An 18514-nucleotide genomic window follows, 5' to 3' on the forward strand; every position below is an offset into this window, starting at 1 on the left:
TTAGTTTTCTAGCCAGTTTTCTTACTTTGTAAAAGTAATAGTTCTCCACATCGGGGACTATTGCGCTTTATTATTTACGCTTTTGGGATTCAATTGTAACGGTTATTCATTGCCAAAGCCTGCCGACATTATTTTAATCGAAGAATCAAGATTCAGTTCCAGTTCTTATTCGCAATTCAGGTTTTATTTTGATTACTGTTCTATTTATTTATGCCTTATTGCATGTTTAATTTCCCAAATACCATGTTTGTTACCGGATCCATGTCCGGCTAAACCCTTAGGTATCGGTATGTAAAGACCGTCGAAACGACGGGATTCATAAATAATTGGTGTTAGTTTTTATAAAACTTATTTTTCCGGTTTTAGTTTCTTATTTTAATCAAACTGTTTTTCGTACGAGAGTACAAAACAAACTAAGGTTACGGTCAACAAGAACAAGAGTTTGAGATTTTAACCAGATAGCTGAAACTAGGCATTAATCCTAAACACAGCGAGAGCGCTTTAGGATTAATTAGACTTTATTTATATTCAAAAATTACTTTTAAATTCAAAATGAGACCGCGAGAGCCAAGCATTCTGGTTTAGGAGTATGGTTAGAGTCAATAAAAACGAGAGTGTGAGATTAGGTCCTTTCTATAAATAATTTCTACTGAAGAATATTTTAACCAATAAGATTACACCAAATATCTATCGAATCCCCAAAGTTCGACGCGTTACATACCGATATCCCCTATATCTCGTATCTTTATTAATATTCTATTTACGTTATAGTTATTTCTCTTCATCCCTCCAGTCTTAGAATGATCATCAGCCTTAGATTTACATAGCAACATTAAACCACGATACGTTCGAATATTAGTACTTGTGGGTTCGATAATCTTTAAAACTACGGGATAGGACTGTGCACTTGTAGTCACGATTCACATAGACTTACTAAGTCGCGATCAAGTTTTTGGCGCCGTTGTCGGGGACTTATTTAGTTGATATCGTAACTCTAGTGGTGCCCAGTATAGACTAAGGCAAACAATTCTTTTTCCCTTTCTATATTTGTCGAGTGTATGTCAAGTACTCGCTCTCAAGGCGAGAAATTAAAGCTACAATTCGACAAACCTGAGCATTATCTTAGATTAGAACACCGGATACGAGACTTGATACGGAAACATCGTATCAAGATAAATCTTCCTGACCTTAACATTCCTACTTCTGAATCAGTTATTCAACCAGAGATGGCCGAAGGAGTGCAAAACCGTCCTCTTAAGTACTATGCAATCCCTTCGTAGGATGAACCACATAACAACATCGCTGCCCCTGCCATCGAGGCCAATAATTTTGAGTTAAAACCCTCGTTGTTGTCAGCCATACAGCAAAACCAGTTTTCAGGTAGTCCCACGGAGGACCCGAACCTACACTTGTCAGTATTTTTGCAATACGTGGACACAGTGAAAGCGAATGGTGTCAGCCCAGAAGCTATAAGACTCCGTCTTTTCCCATTTTCATTAAGAGATAGAGCTAGAGCTTGACTCCAGTCTCTATAATCCAACTATGTCACTATGTGGAACGAGTTGAAGAAAGTCTTCTTAGCCCGATATTTCCCACCTAGTAAGACGACTATGCTAAAAGCCCAAATAAACGGGTTTAAACAAAAGGATAATGAATCACTTTTTGAAGCTTGGGAGAGATACAAAGACATGATGAGGCTTTGTCGACATCACAGTCTAGAAGAATGGCTGATCATTCACACCTTTTACAACGGTCTCTTGTACAATACAAGATTGACAATAGACGCCGCCGCAAGTGACGCACTGATGGATAAACCATACAATGAGGTCTATCAACTCATCGAAAGTATGGCCCAGAATCATTACCAATGGGGAAGAGAAATAACCTTTGTAGAGAAACCTCAACCGAAGGGCGACATGTACGAATTAAGCAATCTTGACCATGTTAACACCAAGGTAGATGCTCTGACTCAGAAGATAGACAACTTGACCATAACACCAGCAGCCACCGTGGCTGCCGTAGCACCAAACTGTGAGATATGCGAAGCTCAAGGGCATACTGTCCCAGAATGTCAACTCTTGACAGGAACCTCCATAGACCAGGTGAACTATGCTCAAGGAAACCCTTACTCAAACACCTATAACCCAAGTTGGAAGAACAATCCTAACTTTTCGTACAAAAATAATAAAGCATTGTATGCACCTAACCAAGCACCTGTTGTACCACCAGGATATCACAAAGCTGCCTCAAATACTCAAAATGCTCCTAGGAAATCAAACTTAGAAATAATGATGGAAAACTTTATAGCTACCCAAGCCCAAACAAATAAGGATTTCCTAAATCAAAACATACGCACTAGTGAGCAAATCAAGCAGTTAGCAAACAAGGTAGATGCATTAGCCACCCATAACAAAATGCTGGAAACACAAATCTCGCAAGTGGCTTAACAACAAGCACCTACTGTTGCTCCTGCATGCACATTTCCTGGACAGCCGCAACCAAACCCGAAAGGCCATGCAAATGCTATTATACTACGAAGTGGGACAGAACTAGACGGACCGACCGACCCTAGAAGTCAAAACTCATCCATGCATCAAGACCCAGGTAAGGTAACTGAGAAGGAATGCGAACAAGAGGAAGATAAAAACGAAGAGGCCATAGAAAAAGAAGAACCTTATGTGCCTCCACCACCATATAAACCCATATCCCTTATCCTTAAAGACTTGTTAAATCTAAAAGTGTAGGACAATTTAAAAGATTCGTAGAGCTTTTAAAACAATTGAATATTACAATACCCTTTACAAAAGCCATAACTCAAATGCCCTCATATGCTAAGTTTCTCTAAGAAATCTTATCTAACAAGAAGAAGATAGAGGATAACGAAACTGTTACACTTACTGCTGAGTGTAGCACCATGATACAAAATAATATGCCTCCTATGTTGAAAGACCCAGGTAGTTTCTCCATACCCCGTGTAATCGGAAAGTTTGTCATCGAGAAAGCACTACGTGACTTAGGAGCCAGTATTAGTTTAATGCCCTTGTCCATATGCGAAAGGCTAAAAATGGGAGAACTAAGACCTACGAGAATGTTCGTACAACTTGCATATCGTTTTGTTAAATTTCCCGTAGGTATGCTAGAAAACCTTCTGGTGCACATAGGACAATTCTATATTCCTACTGATTTTATAATCATGGATATAAAAGAGGATTCCAACATCCCTATCATAGTAGGAAGACCATTCCTAGCTACAACCGGAGCTATCATAGATGTTAAGAAAGGCAAGCTAACCTTCGAAGTTGGTGAGGAAAAAGTCGAATTCATTTTGATGCAATTCCTAAAGGCACCAGCTATAGACGATACCTGTTGTCTACTAGATGTCATCGACGAATGCATAAGAGAGATGGAGAATGAACAAACATCATACTCCGAAATACTGAAAATTCCAAGGCCTCCTACTTTTGAAGATGAAAATTTAAGTAAGGAATACCAAGATGACAACCTAAGCGAAGGCCTAGCACTAACGCCCGATCATCTGCCTTGCCCAAAGAAACCAGCCCTAGAACTTAAGACGTTACCCAAAAATCTAAGGTACGAATTCCTAGACACTGAACTTGAGCGACCTGTAATAGTAAATGCAGACTTAGGTCAGATAGAGACTGAAAAGCTTCTACACGTTTTGAGAAAATACCCAACTTCTTTAGGCTATAATATCTCAGATCTAAAAGGAATAAGCCTTTCCATATGTATGCATCGCATAATGCTAGAGGAAGACAGTAAGACCTCTAGAGAACATCAAAGAAGGATAAATCTCATTCTGAGTGATATAGTAAAGAAAGAAGTGCAAAAGCTGTTAGAAGCAGGTATTATATACCCGATATCCGATAGTCAATGGGTCAGCCCAGTACATGTCGTACCAAAGAAGGGAAGTGTCACAGTTGTGAATAATGAAAAAGGAGAATCTATAGCACAAAGAGTGGTTACTGGAAGTAGAATGTGTATTTATTATAGAAAATTAAACAAAGTCACTCAGAAGGATCATTTTCCTTTACCGTTTATTGATCAAATGCTTGAACGATTGGCTAGAAGGTTATTCGGGATTTTTCCAAATTCCTATTCATCCCGACGACCAAGAGAAAACGACCTTCACATGCCCCTATGGTATATTCGCCTACCGACGAATGCCATTCGGACTGTGTAACGCTCCCGCAACATTCCAAAGATGCATGATGTCAATTTTCACTGATTTCATAGATGACATCATGGAAGTCTTCATGGATGTTTTCTCTGTATGCGGGCAGAGCTTTGAAGGCTGCTTATCGAATCTTAAAATGGTACTAAAAAGATGTGTAAAAGTGAACCTCGTGCTAAACTAGGAAAAATGCAATTTCATGGTCCGACAAGGAATCGTGCTCGGACACATAGTATCCGACAAGGGGATTAAAGTCAACAAGGCCAAAATAGAAGTTATAGAAAACCTCTAGACTCTGAAAACCGTAAGAGAAACACGAAGCTGCTTAGGACACGCCGGTTTCTACCGGCGATTCATTAAAGATTTCTCAAAAATCACCAAACCACTGACTGGCTTATTGATGAAAGACATTGAATTCATCTTTGACGACAAATGCCTAGCAACGTTTGAACAACTGAAAACAACTCTTATTACCGCACCTATCATGCAACCGCCCGATTGGAGATTACCTTTTGAAATCATGTGTGACGCTAGTGATTATGTTGTAGGCGCAGTGTTAGGACAAAGAAGGGATAAGAAACTTCATGCAATATACTATGCAAGTAGAACCCTAGACCCTGCACAGATGAACTATGCCACCATAGAAAAGGAACTTTTAGCCGTAGTGTTCGCTCTGGATAAATTTCGTTCCTACCTAGTAGGGGCAAATATAATTATCTATACTGATCATGCTGCAATTAGGTACCTGTTAAACAAAAAAGACGCCAAAACAAGACTCCTAAGGTGGATCTTACTATTACAAGAGTTTGACCTAGAAATCAAGGATAAAAGGGGCACTAAAAACATCGTGGCCGATCATTGTCCAAAATGGAGGGTATTGAACCCAAACGAGTGCCTATAAACAATGATTTACCATACGAAAGACTCATAGCCCAACTGGAAAGCAATACAGCTAAAGATGTGTTAAACCATAAGGATACCAAAACATATGAGGTAGTGGAAGCAATTCACACCCAAACCACACTACCATGGTACGCTGACTTCGTCAACTACTTAGCAGCTAGGGTGCTTCCGCCAGACTTGACCTACCAACAAAAGAAAAAATTCTTCCACGATCTTAAACACTACTATTGGGATGAGCATCTACTTTTCAAGAAAGGCCCCGACGGTATTTTCCATCGATGTGTCCCCGAGGATGAGGTAGAAAATATAATCTCCCATTGTCATTCTGCTCCCTATGGAGGACATGCAAGCACCCCAAAGACTTGCGCTAAGATCTTGCAAGTCGGCCTCTTTTGGCCCACTCTGTGGAAAGATGTCCACATTGCAATCACAGATTGTGACCAGTGTCAACGCACTGGAAACATATCTAGACACGACAAAATGCCGCTTAAAGAAATTTTGGAAGTAGAAGTCTTCAATGTTTGGGGAATCGATTTTATGGGACCTTTCCCATCCTCTTTTAGTAACAAGTATATCCTTGTTGTGGTCGATTACGTATCAAAATGGATTGAGGCCATAGCCTCTCCAACGAACGACACACAAGTGGTAATTAGACTCTTTAAGTGAATAATCTTCGCTAGATTCGGAGTGCCGAGACTTGTCATCAATGATGGTGGCTCCCATTTTATTTCAAGGATTTTTGAAAAGCTATTAGTGAAATATGGAGTCCGGCACCGCGTAGCAACACCCTACCACCCACAGACGAGTGGGCAAGTAGAAGTCTCAAATCGAGAAATTAAACAAATCTTAGAAAAGATAGTTGCCACCTCTAGGAAAGATTGGTCCTCAAAATTACCAGAAGCCCTGTGAGCATATAGGACAGCTTATAAGACCCCAATAGGAACCACACCTTTCAAGCTAGTTTATGGAAAATCATGTCATCTGCCGGTAGAATTAGAACATAAAGCATATTGGGCCATTAAGACCCTTAATCTCAATTATACTGCCGCAGGAGAAAAAAGAATATTAGATATCCACGAACTAGAAGAACTTAGACTATATGCGTATGAGAATGCCCGAATCTATAAAGAAAGAACAAAAAAATGGCACGACAATCGCATATTAAGGAAAGAGTTTAAGGAAGGAAACAAAGTAATCCTATTTAACTCCCGCCTTAGACTCTTTCCCGGAAAACTTCGCTCTAGATGGTCCGGTCCCTTCGAAATTACCAATATCTTTCCGAATGGAGCAATAGAGATAAAAGGAAAAACGAGCGAACCATTCATAGTAAACGGACAACGTTTGAACCATTACCACAACATTGATAACAATGATTTCATTGCAAATCTAAAGCTTGCAGAGCTTCGCGCTCATTCAAAAGAATAACACCTATCATATTTATGTCGAGCTTACGACAATAAACAAAGCGCTTGGTGGGAGACAACCCACACTCTGTCTTTAACTATTTAATTTCATTACCCAAATTTATAATTACTACTGCTTAATTTTTATTTTTTCTTATTTCTCATAAAGTTAATTGATACCTTTATGTATTATTGACCATTACTAACTTAATGTTATTATCTACTTGATTTTACCTAGCTACTGACTATCACAATGCAACAAGTAGATTACATGGATATAGTCTTCAGAGGCAGAGCTCAAAGGAGACGTTTTAAGGCTCTATTTCATAGAGAAATGACACTAACCTTATACCCAGATGAACACACCATGACCAAATTAGGTATAAAAGACAGTGTTATGTTCCTAATTAACCAACTAGGCTGGGACACCTTTGCTATCAAAAGAAAATTCAATTCTATCAGTAGGTTGACTTTAGAATTTCTAAGCTCCCTAGTGTACCTGCCAAACCATGGTATTGGACTTAATAAAGGCCTAATCACCTTTAGGTTGTTTGATAATGATTACCGCTACACCCACAGAGAAATGGTTGAACTCCTAGGATGCCCTAATGGCCCTGATACCTTTACCATTACTCAGGAAGACAGGCTAGTAGACCATCAATTAGACCTCTTTTGGGGTAGCATCACAAGAAACGACCATCCTGAGCCAGACCTTATGCATTCATAGAACATCTATAACCCTGCGATTTGTTACTTTCATAAGATCCTAGCTCACACCTTGTTTGGAAAGGAACAGAACAGAACCTTTGTGTCCAAAGACGAACTCTTCATAATGTATTGCGCATCACAGGCCCGAGCTGTTAACGTTGCTACATTCATGATAGCTAATTTGTACCGTATGGAACAAGAGGACTATGGACCAATCTTAGTGGGAGGCTTAGTGACCATGATAGAAAATGCCATCGAACTGAGACAACCACTTATCAGGCTCACCCCTTTAGGTGGAATACGACCAATGAATATCGACTTCTGCTTCAACACCGGTATCATTAGGGACTTAGGCCCGTATGTGTTTGAATTCCTAATTAACAGCCAAGTAGTATACTTGTTTACCCTACCAGACCCTAGGACGAGTGTGCACGCTAGGAACAACTGGCTCTATGATTTGGATGGACCACCAAATGCACCACCCTCTCCTCCAGAGACACCCCAAATCTATGATCACTATGACAGTCATCTCTCTGACGCTGAATCACATGCCCCAGTTATACCTGCTGCACCTCTCACCGATCATGTTGCTGCCATCGAAGCTGTTTAGACAGATGTCGTCAATCTGAGAGGTGAGCTGAGCACCCTGCGCGTGGAATTCCACGACTTTATGGATGTAGTGACAGAGAACCTGGATTAGATTTACCAGCACTTCTACTCGTTCGCTCCTCCTACCAGCAGTCGCCGTAATGGCTAATTTATTGGAGTATTACCGATTTACTGACTTTTATTTTATTTTCTTATTTGGAATTTTATTGTATTTGCTTTTAAACATTGCGATTTATTTAATTACCTCATTTCTTTTTATCCCAGTAGACAAATTATTTCATCTTTTCCCGTCTACTTCATTCTTTTATTCGTCAATTTTGGATTAAATTTCATTTCATTATATCATGTTTATTATTCCTATATACTATATTATTATGTTGGTAAACTAAAATTCCATTGAAAATTATGGTCAAAGCACACATAAAGGCACACACATAGGGAAGACCACACTGCATATGGCGCCTGCCACACATAGTTGTGGCGCCCATGTGAGGGTTGTGGCGCCCGCCACAAAGCCCATAGTGGCGCCCGCCACAAACATCAAAAGTGGCGTCAGCCACTACACAAGCTTGCACGCGCAGGCTGTGTAATTTGACCCATCAAATCACTTTATGATGTTGTCCCTTGAATGCTTAACAATGCCTTAAAGCCATTCAACCATTTTCAAAAACTCTTTAACCAAGGCATTGAATACCGTAAATGCAATTTATTTATCAATCAATTTCCAACCACCATCACCTCTATATAAGCCACCAACATAACCTCAACAAACCACACCTCTCATTAGCATATTTCTCTTCTCTCTTGCTTTATTCTCACTACATTACACAACGAGTGTGAAATTCATTATGGCACAGATGAGGGAATACGAAATAGTATTCAGAAATGGCGAGCCAAGCGAATTACAAGAGGAGACATACACGTCTCTCAGCGTAAGAAAGATCGAATCAACAAGGTACGCCGATGAACCCTATTTATTTGCTTTAGGAATTCTAGATAGTGTTAACTATATGCTAGACACTTTAAATTTAAATTATTTTCTATCTCTCAAGGACCCTGTCTATGCTCAATTAATACTAGAATTCCTAAGCTCGTTAATTTTTAGTCCCACACCCAACACAAACTGCTCCAGTGGGACTGTCCAGTTTCGTTTATTTAACGTCGAATATGCCCTTACATTTTCCCAACTAGCAAACCTGCTACATTTACCCCATGGGGATGGCGTAGCAAGTGAGGTCCCAGATACTGAGGGTTGGCAACGCGCCTTCCAACCATTTTGGAGGGCAATAACCGGTACAGTAACCCATAGTTTTGAGGGAAACATAGCCACTTTAATTCACAACCCAACTATTCGATATTTCCGCCAAATATTGGCGTTCACCATTTTTGGACGAGCAAATTCTAACAAGGTGAACGAAAAAGAACTCTTTTATTTGTTCACCACATTTTTGCCACAAAAGGTGAATACCGTCCCGTTTATGCCTATCTCACATGCAAGCCATTGTCAATGCGAAGCGAGGGCCGATTATTTTTGGAGGTTTAATAACCTCCATAGCCAGAGTCCTAGGACTCGAAGAAAAATTCTCCAGGCTAACCCCGCTCCCGCATCATGCCATTGATATTGACATGGCAAGGAGCATGAAACTAGTAAACGAAGGAGTGACGGTAAATTTAATTTAATAATTGCAAATAATATGTTACAAGATTTTATCCTCCCAAATCCAAACCACACAGATGTGCGCAGCCCGGATAATTAGTGGTATACTAATGATCCGGTGCCTAACCAGGTCCCCGTGCACATTCCTAAGAATGTAGCTGCTGGCGGGGACACCGATGAGGATCACATTCCGGAGCAAACGGCTCCCGCTACTGACCCACATACCATACACATGTCCTTTGAAAATGTTGCAGGTACATCTTTCAGTCAAAGACCCAGAAAAAGAAATGTGGCACCAACCACTCTTGATGAGATCTATGCTGAACTGTTGCGACGTAGCAAATTAGACGCTCAACGCGACCTACAAATCCAAAACATGGAAGCTCAGCAAACTAAAATGATGCAAATCTTTCGCCAAATGCAGCATGATCAACACGACTATGCTTTCAGAACTGAACAGAACATGTCTGGCTTGATCGAATAAATGGCAACATTGACAATGCATGTGGAAGATCTCCAGAACTACACGCCACCTCACCAGCCAGGAAACAATGGACGTGCACGTACACGTGGCAGAAGGCGCCAGTAGCAGGATACTCAGGTTCTACCTTTCTTTCCTATCTTATGTCGTTGCATTAGGGACAATGCAAGGTTTAAGTATGGGGGAGGAAGCTTTACCGCTTTTATATATCACTTTCTAGGTAGATTTAAATTATTGTTATTGTTATTTTTGTTAAAGTGTCAGTCGAGTTAAATATCAATGTGTTGTCGAGTCTTTATGCGTGGTTTCCGTTATTTACTAATTCTCCTATTTGCTCAAGCCATACAAAAAAAATTGCAAAAATCTAGACTTAGAGATACAGTACATCTTTTGAAAATCCTAAACTATAAATAAAACTAAGGTTGAATTGTAGAGATTTGGAAAAACTTTATAAGATCGTCATCGTTTTAGCACCTTAAATCTCCCAAATATAAGATCGATTTGAGTACTTGTCATGCTATAGCCTTAAATTCTATCCTTTAATATTTCCTTAAGTAGTTTATCTAGCAGTCAGCACAATCCTAAACACACACTACGCAAGAAGTCGATGCAAATAAGTGTATGATCTCAGGTTTAAAAGAAGAAAAGATTACGAAATGTATGAAAAATGTTGTTCCCTCTAAGTTAGGTGATCCTCACCCGGTCATTTAACCCAACGGTATAACCATCTTCAACTATTATTCGAGCCAAAGTGTGAAAAAGAGATAAATAAATAATGATAAGATCATAGTCACTAACAGACTATCTTGCTATGAATGTAAAAGGATAACGAGCTTAATGTGATTGTGCCAGAATGAAAAAGGATAAAAAGAAGGTTTAGTAAGGTAGGCTTAGGCATGACAACATGATTCAGATTGGTTTGTATAGGAGGGAGACTTATGGTTGCAACATTGCGACTATGTGTTCCAACGATACCCTTAGTGTGGAAGTGAGTACCTGTTAATACAATTTTGAACCAAAGTAAAAGTTTATAGACTAGAATGAGTATCTGAATGCAACTGTGTCTTCTACTAGTCTTGATAACGCAAAAACGTATTGTATTTTTTGCTCCATATGCATTGCTTTTTACTTGATTAACGCTTATTATTACGTAGTATTTTATGTTTATCGCAGGTATTTATCGATTAAAAGGTTTACAGCAAGCAAAATGGAAAATAGTAAAAAGGAAAGAAAAAGGAAAGAAAAAGAGAACAAAATGGAGTTTTATAAAGATAATGGGCCACCAAAGCAAATGGCCTTGTGGAGCCCATTATCTAGGGTGTGTGGCGCCCACCACATTGACCCGAGGAGGAGGTGGCGCCCACCACCAAGACTTAAGAGGTGGCGCTCAATCCTAAAAAGGTTGCCCTCGCCTCTCATTCAAAGGCTAGGGTTGTGGCAACCGCCATAACCTAGTCTTCCATCTTTTTATCCATTTTTGTAGCCACGAATCCACCCACCTTTCTACAAATTAGGGATTGTGTGAAATAAATAAAGGCTCTAACAGACACGCTCTCTTCTTCTAGTTTTCAAGCGACGATTATTTTTTCTCAGAGTTATTTTTCTTTTAGTTTTCTAGGCAGTTTTCTTACTTTGTAAAAGTAATAGTTCTCCATATCGGGGACTATTGCGCTTTATTGTTTACGCTTTTGGGATTCAATTATAACGGTTATTCATTGTCAAAGCTTGCCGACATTATTTTAATCGAAGAATCAAGATTCAATTCCAGTTCTTAGTTCACAATTCAGGTTTTATTTTGATTAATGTTCTATTTATTTATGCCTTATTGCATGTTTAATTTCCCAAATACCATGTCTGTTACCGGATCCATGTCCGGCTAAACCCTTAGGTATCGGTATGTAAAGACCGTCGAAATGACGGGATTCATAAATAATTGGTGTTAGTTTTTATAAAACTTATTTTTCCACTTTTAGTTTCTTATTTTAATCAAACTGTTTTTTCGTACGAGAGTATAAAACAAACTAAGGTTACGGTCAACAAGAACGAGAGTTTGAGATTTTAACAAGATAGCTGAAACTAGGTATTAATCCTAAACATAGAGAGAGTGCTTTAGGATTAATTAGACTTTATTTATATTCAAAAATTACTTTTAAATTCAAAATGAGACCGCGAGAGCCATGTATTCTGGTTTAGGAGTATGGTCAGAGTCAATAAAAACGAGAGTGTGAGACTAGGTCCTTTCTATAAATAATTTCTACTGAAGAATATTTTAACCAATAAGATTACACCAACTATCTATCGAATCCCCGAAGTCCGATGCGTTACATACCGATATCCCCTATATCTCGTATCTTTATTAATATTCTATTTACGTTATAGTTATTTCTCTGCATCCCTTCAATATTAGAACGATCATCAACCTTAGATTTACATAGCAACATTAGACCATGATACGTTCGATTATTAGTCCTTGTGGGTTCGATAATATTTAAAACTACACGATAGGACTGTGCACTTGCAGTCACGATTCACATAGACTTACTAAGTCATGATCACTACTCCAATGGGATCCAGATCTTATGTTGATCAAGATGAATCAGGTGTTTTGATTGATATCACAAAGTATCGAGGTATGATTGGTTCCTTACTTTATTTGATGGCAAGTCGTCCTGATATAATGTTTAGTGTGTGTCTTTGTGCCCACTTTCAAGCAAATTCAAAAGAATCGCATCTCATCACTGTTAAAAGGATCATGAATTATGTCAAAGGGACAACAAATGTTGGACTATGGTATCCTAAAGGTAGTATTTGCAATTTAGTTGGTTATTCTGACGCTAATTATGTAGGAAGTAAAACTGATAGAAAGAGCACTAGTGGTACATATCACATTCTTGGAAATGCATTAGTATCGTGGGCTTGCAAAAAACAAGCATGTGTTGCCTTTAGCACTGCCGAAGCGGAATACATAGCAGCAGGTAATTGTTGTGCTCAAATACTTTGGCTTAAGCAACAACTTCGTGACTACGGACTCAATCTTGGATGCATTCCTCTATGTTGTGACAGCACAAGTGCGACAAACATTACAAAGAATCCGGTGATGCACTCAAGAACCAAACATATTAACATTCGACATCATTTTCTTCGTGATCACGTGCTTCAAGGAGATGTCTAAGTCACATTTATGGATACTCATAATCAACACGCCGACATCTTCACAAAACCATTGGCACAAGAAACGTTTTACAAAATTCGAAGGGAACTTGGAATTTTAGATGAAGGTGACATTTAATTCTTTAATATTTAATCATTATAATCTATAATGAATCAAAGGTACTCTCTAAAATGTATTTTCAAAACTTTATTAAATTTCTAAGTATATAAGTTTTTCATGTTTTTCTAAAAAAATTCATATTACATGTTGCTCCATGTATTTTTATTACATGTTTGGAAGATACAAAGTTGCATTATGGTATATTATAACATGTCAAAGTGGCTATTTTAAAAATTTCATTGTATGATGGAAAATACAAAGTTACTGTTTTTTGGTATGTGTTAATCGATTAACACATACAGGTTAATCAATTAACATGTCTCTTTTTTACGTTTTTTCAGCTTTTTCAAACGCGTTAACCGATTAACACACTAGTGTTAATCGATTAACACACTAGTGTTAATCGATTAACACACTAGTGTTAATCGATTAACACTGTAACTTTCAGCCACTTTATTTATTTCTTTTATCTTATTTTTGTGTGTTTTAAGTTTGGTCTTGTGTTTTAAGTGATTATTTGACCTAGTCTCCATCACTTTCCAACTCTTGCATTGGTAATCTTCACTCTCTTCAACTCTCATAATCATCTCCTTCCAAATTCTTCCTCCCTCGTTAAAACCCACTCATCCAATGTCTCATTATATACCTCATTCACCTCAAATCCTTCATCACAACAAGCTACCCCTTTTCAAATCCGAAAATCTTTTTCTAAAACCCTAACTTTAAAGCTTCTTCCATGGCTTCCACTTGAAGAGAAAAGGGAAAGATCAAGGTTAACGAATCAAGTGGAGAACAAGTTGAAGTTGAGAAATAAGCACCTTCTACAAAGTCTCCAAGGCTGAATTTCGACTTCAGAAACTAGTCACTAATGTCGGTAAAGTATTGCAAACTTTCAACTTTTCCTGAACATATCTTTAACTTCCCTGAGCTGCTAAAATACCAAGGGGTTGATAGCTTAGCTTCTGATTGTGGTGCTTATTATCCCGATTTAGTGAAAGATTTTTATGCTAATATGAATTTTGGTACTGATGAATTCGGAGATCCCACTTTCACCTCTAAAGTTAAGAACATGGAAATAAGTATGGATTCAGAATCTTTTGGTACAACTTTAGGGATACCCACTGCAGGTGTATCTCTCTGACAAGGATATCAACCGGCTTCAGATGGTTGGGAAACGTACAACAAAATGGAATATTTTTTCAAAATATGTTGGGGCAGCCAAGCTGATATATTAAGCTGGCAAAATTCAGCTTCTTCGCGGTTTCTCTTGTTTGCAAAAAATCTTTCGGTAAGTGACTGCATGCTCTATTATGTTGTTGCTTATCTCTTGTTTCCAAAGCATTCTAACCACTCGCAAATCAATGATCTTGAGTTGCAAACTATTTTTACTATCAAGAAAAAGATGAAGGTAAATTGGAGTTTTACGATTTTACATCATATGCAACATCAACTCTCTCTTAGCGGAGGATTACCTTATGCTAGATTAATTTCTAAATTGTTAGAATCTTGTGGATTTTCTCTTAAGAGAGAACCTAAGATTTTTAGGTAGACTAGAGATTGTGAATTAATAATGGTACCTCTTTAAGGAACACAGGTATCATCATTAATCAAAATGGTATTTATCAGTACAAGGATGAAGTTATGGCTAATGCTCCTCCACCGATTCCGGAAGGTGGATTTACTAATGAAGTTTTGTACAATAAACTTTGCTCGGTTGAAACCACTATGCATAACCAACATCGAGAACACAAGTTTGAAATGGCCTCCCTTAAGCGCATCATGAGAACCATTTTAAAGAACCAAAGGCAAAGGGCTTGTGAGAAAGAAAGTGATGAGGAAGGTGACAATGTGGAGATGGCGGAAAGTGATTAGGATTGTATTTTGTATTGCTTATGTATTTATATTTCCGTTATATCTTTAAATTTCCTTTTTGGGACTAATTTTGTGTTTTTATGTTTTGTTAGAACACTTTGGTTGTTGTATTGCTATATTTATATGTGTTTGCGTTTGATGTCACTTGTTTGTGCACTATACGTTTTTGTGCATACTATTTACGTTGTATGGATATAATTTTTACTTTATTGTCTTTTCCCATCCTTTTTGTTAATGACAAGGGGGAGAAGAATTATTTGTGTACTGTATGCATGATTTTCTCTAACACAAAAATGCAGCTAGCAAAAAGTAATTTAAAAACTCTCAATCATGGATCAAGGGAGAGTTTTGATAAAGGGGGAGTCTATGTGTTAAAGAAAACAAGAATGAAGCTAATTTTCAAGAAAATTTTGTCATCATCAAAAAGGGGGAGAATGTGAAGGCATGTTTCTCAATATGTTTTGATGAAGACATTCTACAAGAAAGTCAAGACTAGAAAAAAGGAATGGATCAAGACTTTTTGCAAAAAGACAATGTTTTCAAGTTTTATCAAAGTCTTGAAGAATTGGTTAGGAATTGATCTTCAATTTTAAGGTATATAGCACTCAATCTCTCCTTGTGTATACAAGTGTTCAAAATATTATTCATTTATGCCATGATACATCAAAATGATTTAATGCATTAAAACATAGTTTTTCATTTCATTATAAATCAATTTTTGCATTATGGGCCAATGTTAATCGGTTAACACTAGGATGTTAATCGATTAACACTTGTTAAAATTGAATATTTTTGTAACGTTGCAAGGTGTTAATCGGTTAACACCAGGATGTTAATCCATTAATATATGGATTTTTTGAATTTTTTGTACGTTGCAAAGTGTGTTAACCGATTAACCTATATGTGTTAATCAATTGACACTGTATCAGTACCACAAATTTTTTCAATTTTCATTCAAATATTTTCCAAAAAGAGTTCTTGAACCATGTCATCCTTTCATGCATTGCACTCTTTTGGAGAGGTGTTCTAGATACTATATAAACATTATTTCTTCAGATTTCAATCTCACCTCCTTTTGCAAAATTTCCAAGCATTCAAATATTCTCTTCATCTTTCAAAATATTTTCTAAGTGTTCAAAATCATAATTTTTAGAGTGAAACTTTTTGCACTTAGCCTTGATAGAAAATCATCATAAGTTTCATTCTATTCAAAGTGAACACTTGTGTAACATTGGGAGATTTGTTTGTTATAAGGAGAAGATCAATCTGTAAGACCCCAATTTTGACCCTAAGATCCCTCATGTAATTTCATCATAAGCATTAGCATTGGGATCATACCTTGGCATCCTCCTTACCCCTCTTTCATTGGGTTTGTTTTGGGAGAGATCACCAAGCACTTTGTGATTATATCATACTTGTATTTTATCATTTCACTAACCAAAATACCAAAAATATGTCTTTGCATTTGTCTAACTCTTTTGTAGGAAGGGCATGATTCCATTGATTCATCAAGTTCACATCTAGGGTTTGAGACCCTCATGAACAAGAGCACAACCAAGAATTGATCCAATAATGGTTATGAGCATCATATATGAGTCCCAATTTTCTCTACATGTTATATTGATCAAGTTTTCTTCAAGAGTTTGAGGGTGGATTTGCCTTGGAAACCCTAGTTTGACTGAGTATCTTGAGTAACTTCTCCAACAAGCTATCTCACCAATTGATCAAAATTCTAAAGGGAACTTAAAAATTCATCATATTATGCATATATGATCTACCATGAGCTAAGAAAGTCAAGAGAATTTAAAGTTAGCAAGTTGGTTGATGGTGGTTGGCCAGATGGATTCATCTGATCAAAACTGGGTCTCCCTAGACCCTACCTCCTAGAATTTTCACCATATGAAAATTATTCCAAGAGAAAAGTTACTATAAATGACATTCCAAACAACTTTCATGTTGATACCTATAGCTAGTTTTGCTTGGAAAATCATTTTCTATGTTGAAACATTATAGGTCATTTTGTCTAAACCCTAATTTGAAAGTCAACTTCCCAAGGCCATAACTTGCTCAATTTTTATGATATGAAAGATTTCCAAGTTGCACAATCAAATTCAATGTGTCTAATTAAACTTTTATGTATGGAGTGGAATCTAATTCAACTTTTTTGAGCATGTGATATGAGGTTACATTATAGGTCACTTTTGACCTATACCATTGACCAAGAGATTTTTCCAAACTTCAAAAATGCATAACTCTATCATTTCAAATCCAAATGACATGAAATTGGTGACCATTTTTAATGTATTTGAAATAGATACAACTTTGATGAAGACACTTTTCTCATTTGAAACTCATATAAAAAGTTGAGCAAGGTGGAATATTGAGACATATGGCTTGACACTTAGAAAAATTTAGATATGTCGAAAATTTTCAAAATTCCACCTCAAATTTGTCCAAGTTCCAAGCTCTAAATAAAAAAGTGTTGAACATGAGAGTTGTTCCTCTTGATCTCACCTTTCCAAAGAGCTCAAATTCATTCATTTTGGACAATGAATGCATAGGTTGTGCATGGCATGAACATGGTGACATCACTTGGCAAGGATCAAACTTCAAATCCAAATGCACACTTGCCTTGCAATCCAAGCTAAATTCAGACTATCTAACATTCATTTGTGGACTTATGGCAATGATTTTATGGGCCTATGCGCGCCCATGCACCCATGCATCATCAATGACCAAATTTGGAAAGTGATTTCAAGTGTGCAAATATCAATGGTTTCAGCTATAAATAGAGCCTCAAATGCTCAGCAATGAACACACATTCGCGCCAGCTTTGATCCCCCATCTCAAACCCTCACTTTGCAAAGGATAAACGTGAGAAATTCATTTGAATTTGAGGTTGAATTTCCACTGTTTTGAAATTCAAATCTCTAGGAATCCACAACCTTTTAAGCATCCAATCCTTCTTCTGCAAGCAAGTGGAGTAAGATCAAGCACAAGCAAGATCAAGATCAGTTGAATCCAGACCTCAATTGAAGGTATTTTCCAGAAATTTTGATCTCTTCGATTCTCTCAAATTCTTGCTCAATTCCGTTGATTCTTTGGTTGTCTGAAGTCCTACCAATGTAGGCAAGAAGATTGAGTTGCTTTGAGGCCAAATCGAAGCAACTCAATTCATGTACCTCAAATTTTAACTCCATGTATCTCTCAATATACTTGGAGTTAGAGTGAATTGAGGCCAGATTCGAGCTCAGTGCCATTTTTACTTTGAAATTATGTCCTTGTTTTTAATTTTGGTGATGGTTGATGGTGGACCAGTCCGGTGAGGTCCACCAGAGAAGAAGACCGGAGCTACAGCTTCGACCATGCGCTGGCATGTCTCACAGCCACAGGATCCTCTTGTTTTGTTTTAATCACG

The 18514-nt window shown here is 37.7% G+C and overlaps 1 protein-coding gene and 1 non-coding gene across 2 annotated transcripts; one reads left to right on the forward strand and one right to left on the reverse strand.

Annotated features, from left to right (window-relative positions):
* The first annotated feature begins 1550 nt into the window (after positions 1 to 1550).
* On the forward strand, positions 1551 to 2744 carry LOC127137946 (uncharacterized). The gene is made up of 2 exons (XM_051064351.1): positions 1551 to 2387; positions 2493 to 2744. Exons 1-2 carry the CDS (start codon positions 1551 to 1553, stop codon positions 2742 to 2744), a joined length of 1089 nt encoding a protein of 362 aa, XP_050920308.1.
* Positions 1611 to 1717, reverse strand: LOC127077395 (small nucleolar RNA R71). The gene has a single exon (XR_007787210.1). It is a non-coding gene; the product is annotated as a small nucleolar RNA R71 (small nucleolar RNA).
* Positions 2745 to 18514: the final 15770 nt, after the last annotated feature.

The sequence above is a fragment of the Lathyrus oleraceus genome, chromosome 4 (genome assembly GCF_024323335.1).
Source record: "Lathyrus oleraceus cultivar Zhongwan6 chromosome 4, CAAS_Psat_ZW6_1.0, whole genome shotgun sequence".
Taxonomy (NCBI): domain Eukaryota; kingdom Viridiplantae; phylum Streptophyta; class Magnoliopsida; order Fabales; family Fabaceae; genus Lathyrus; species Lathyrus oleraceus.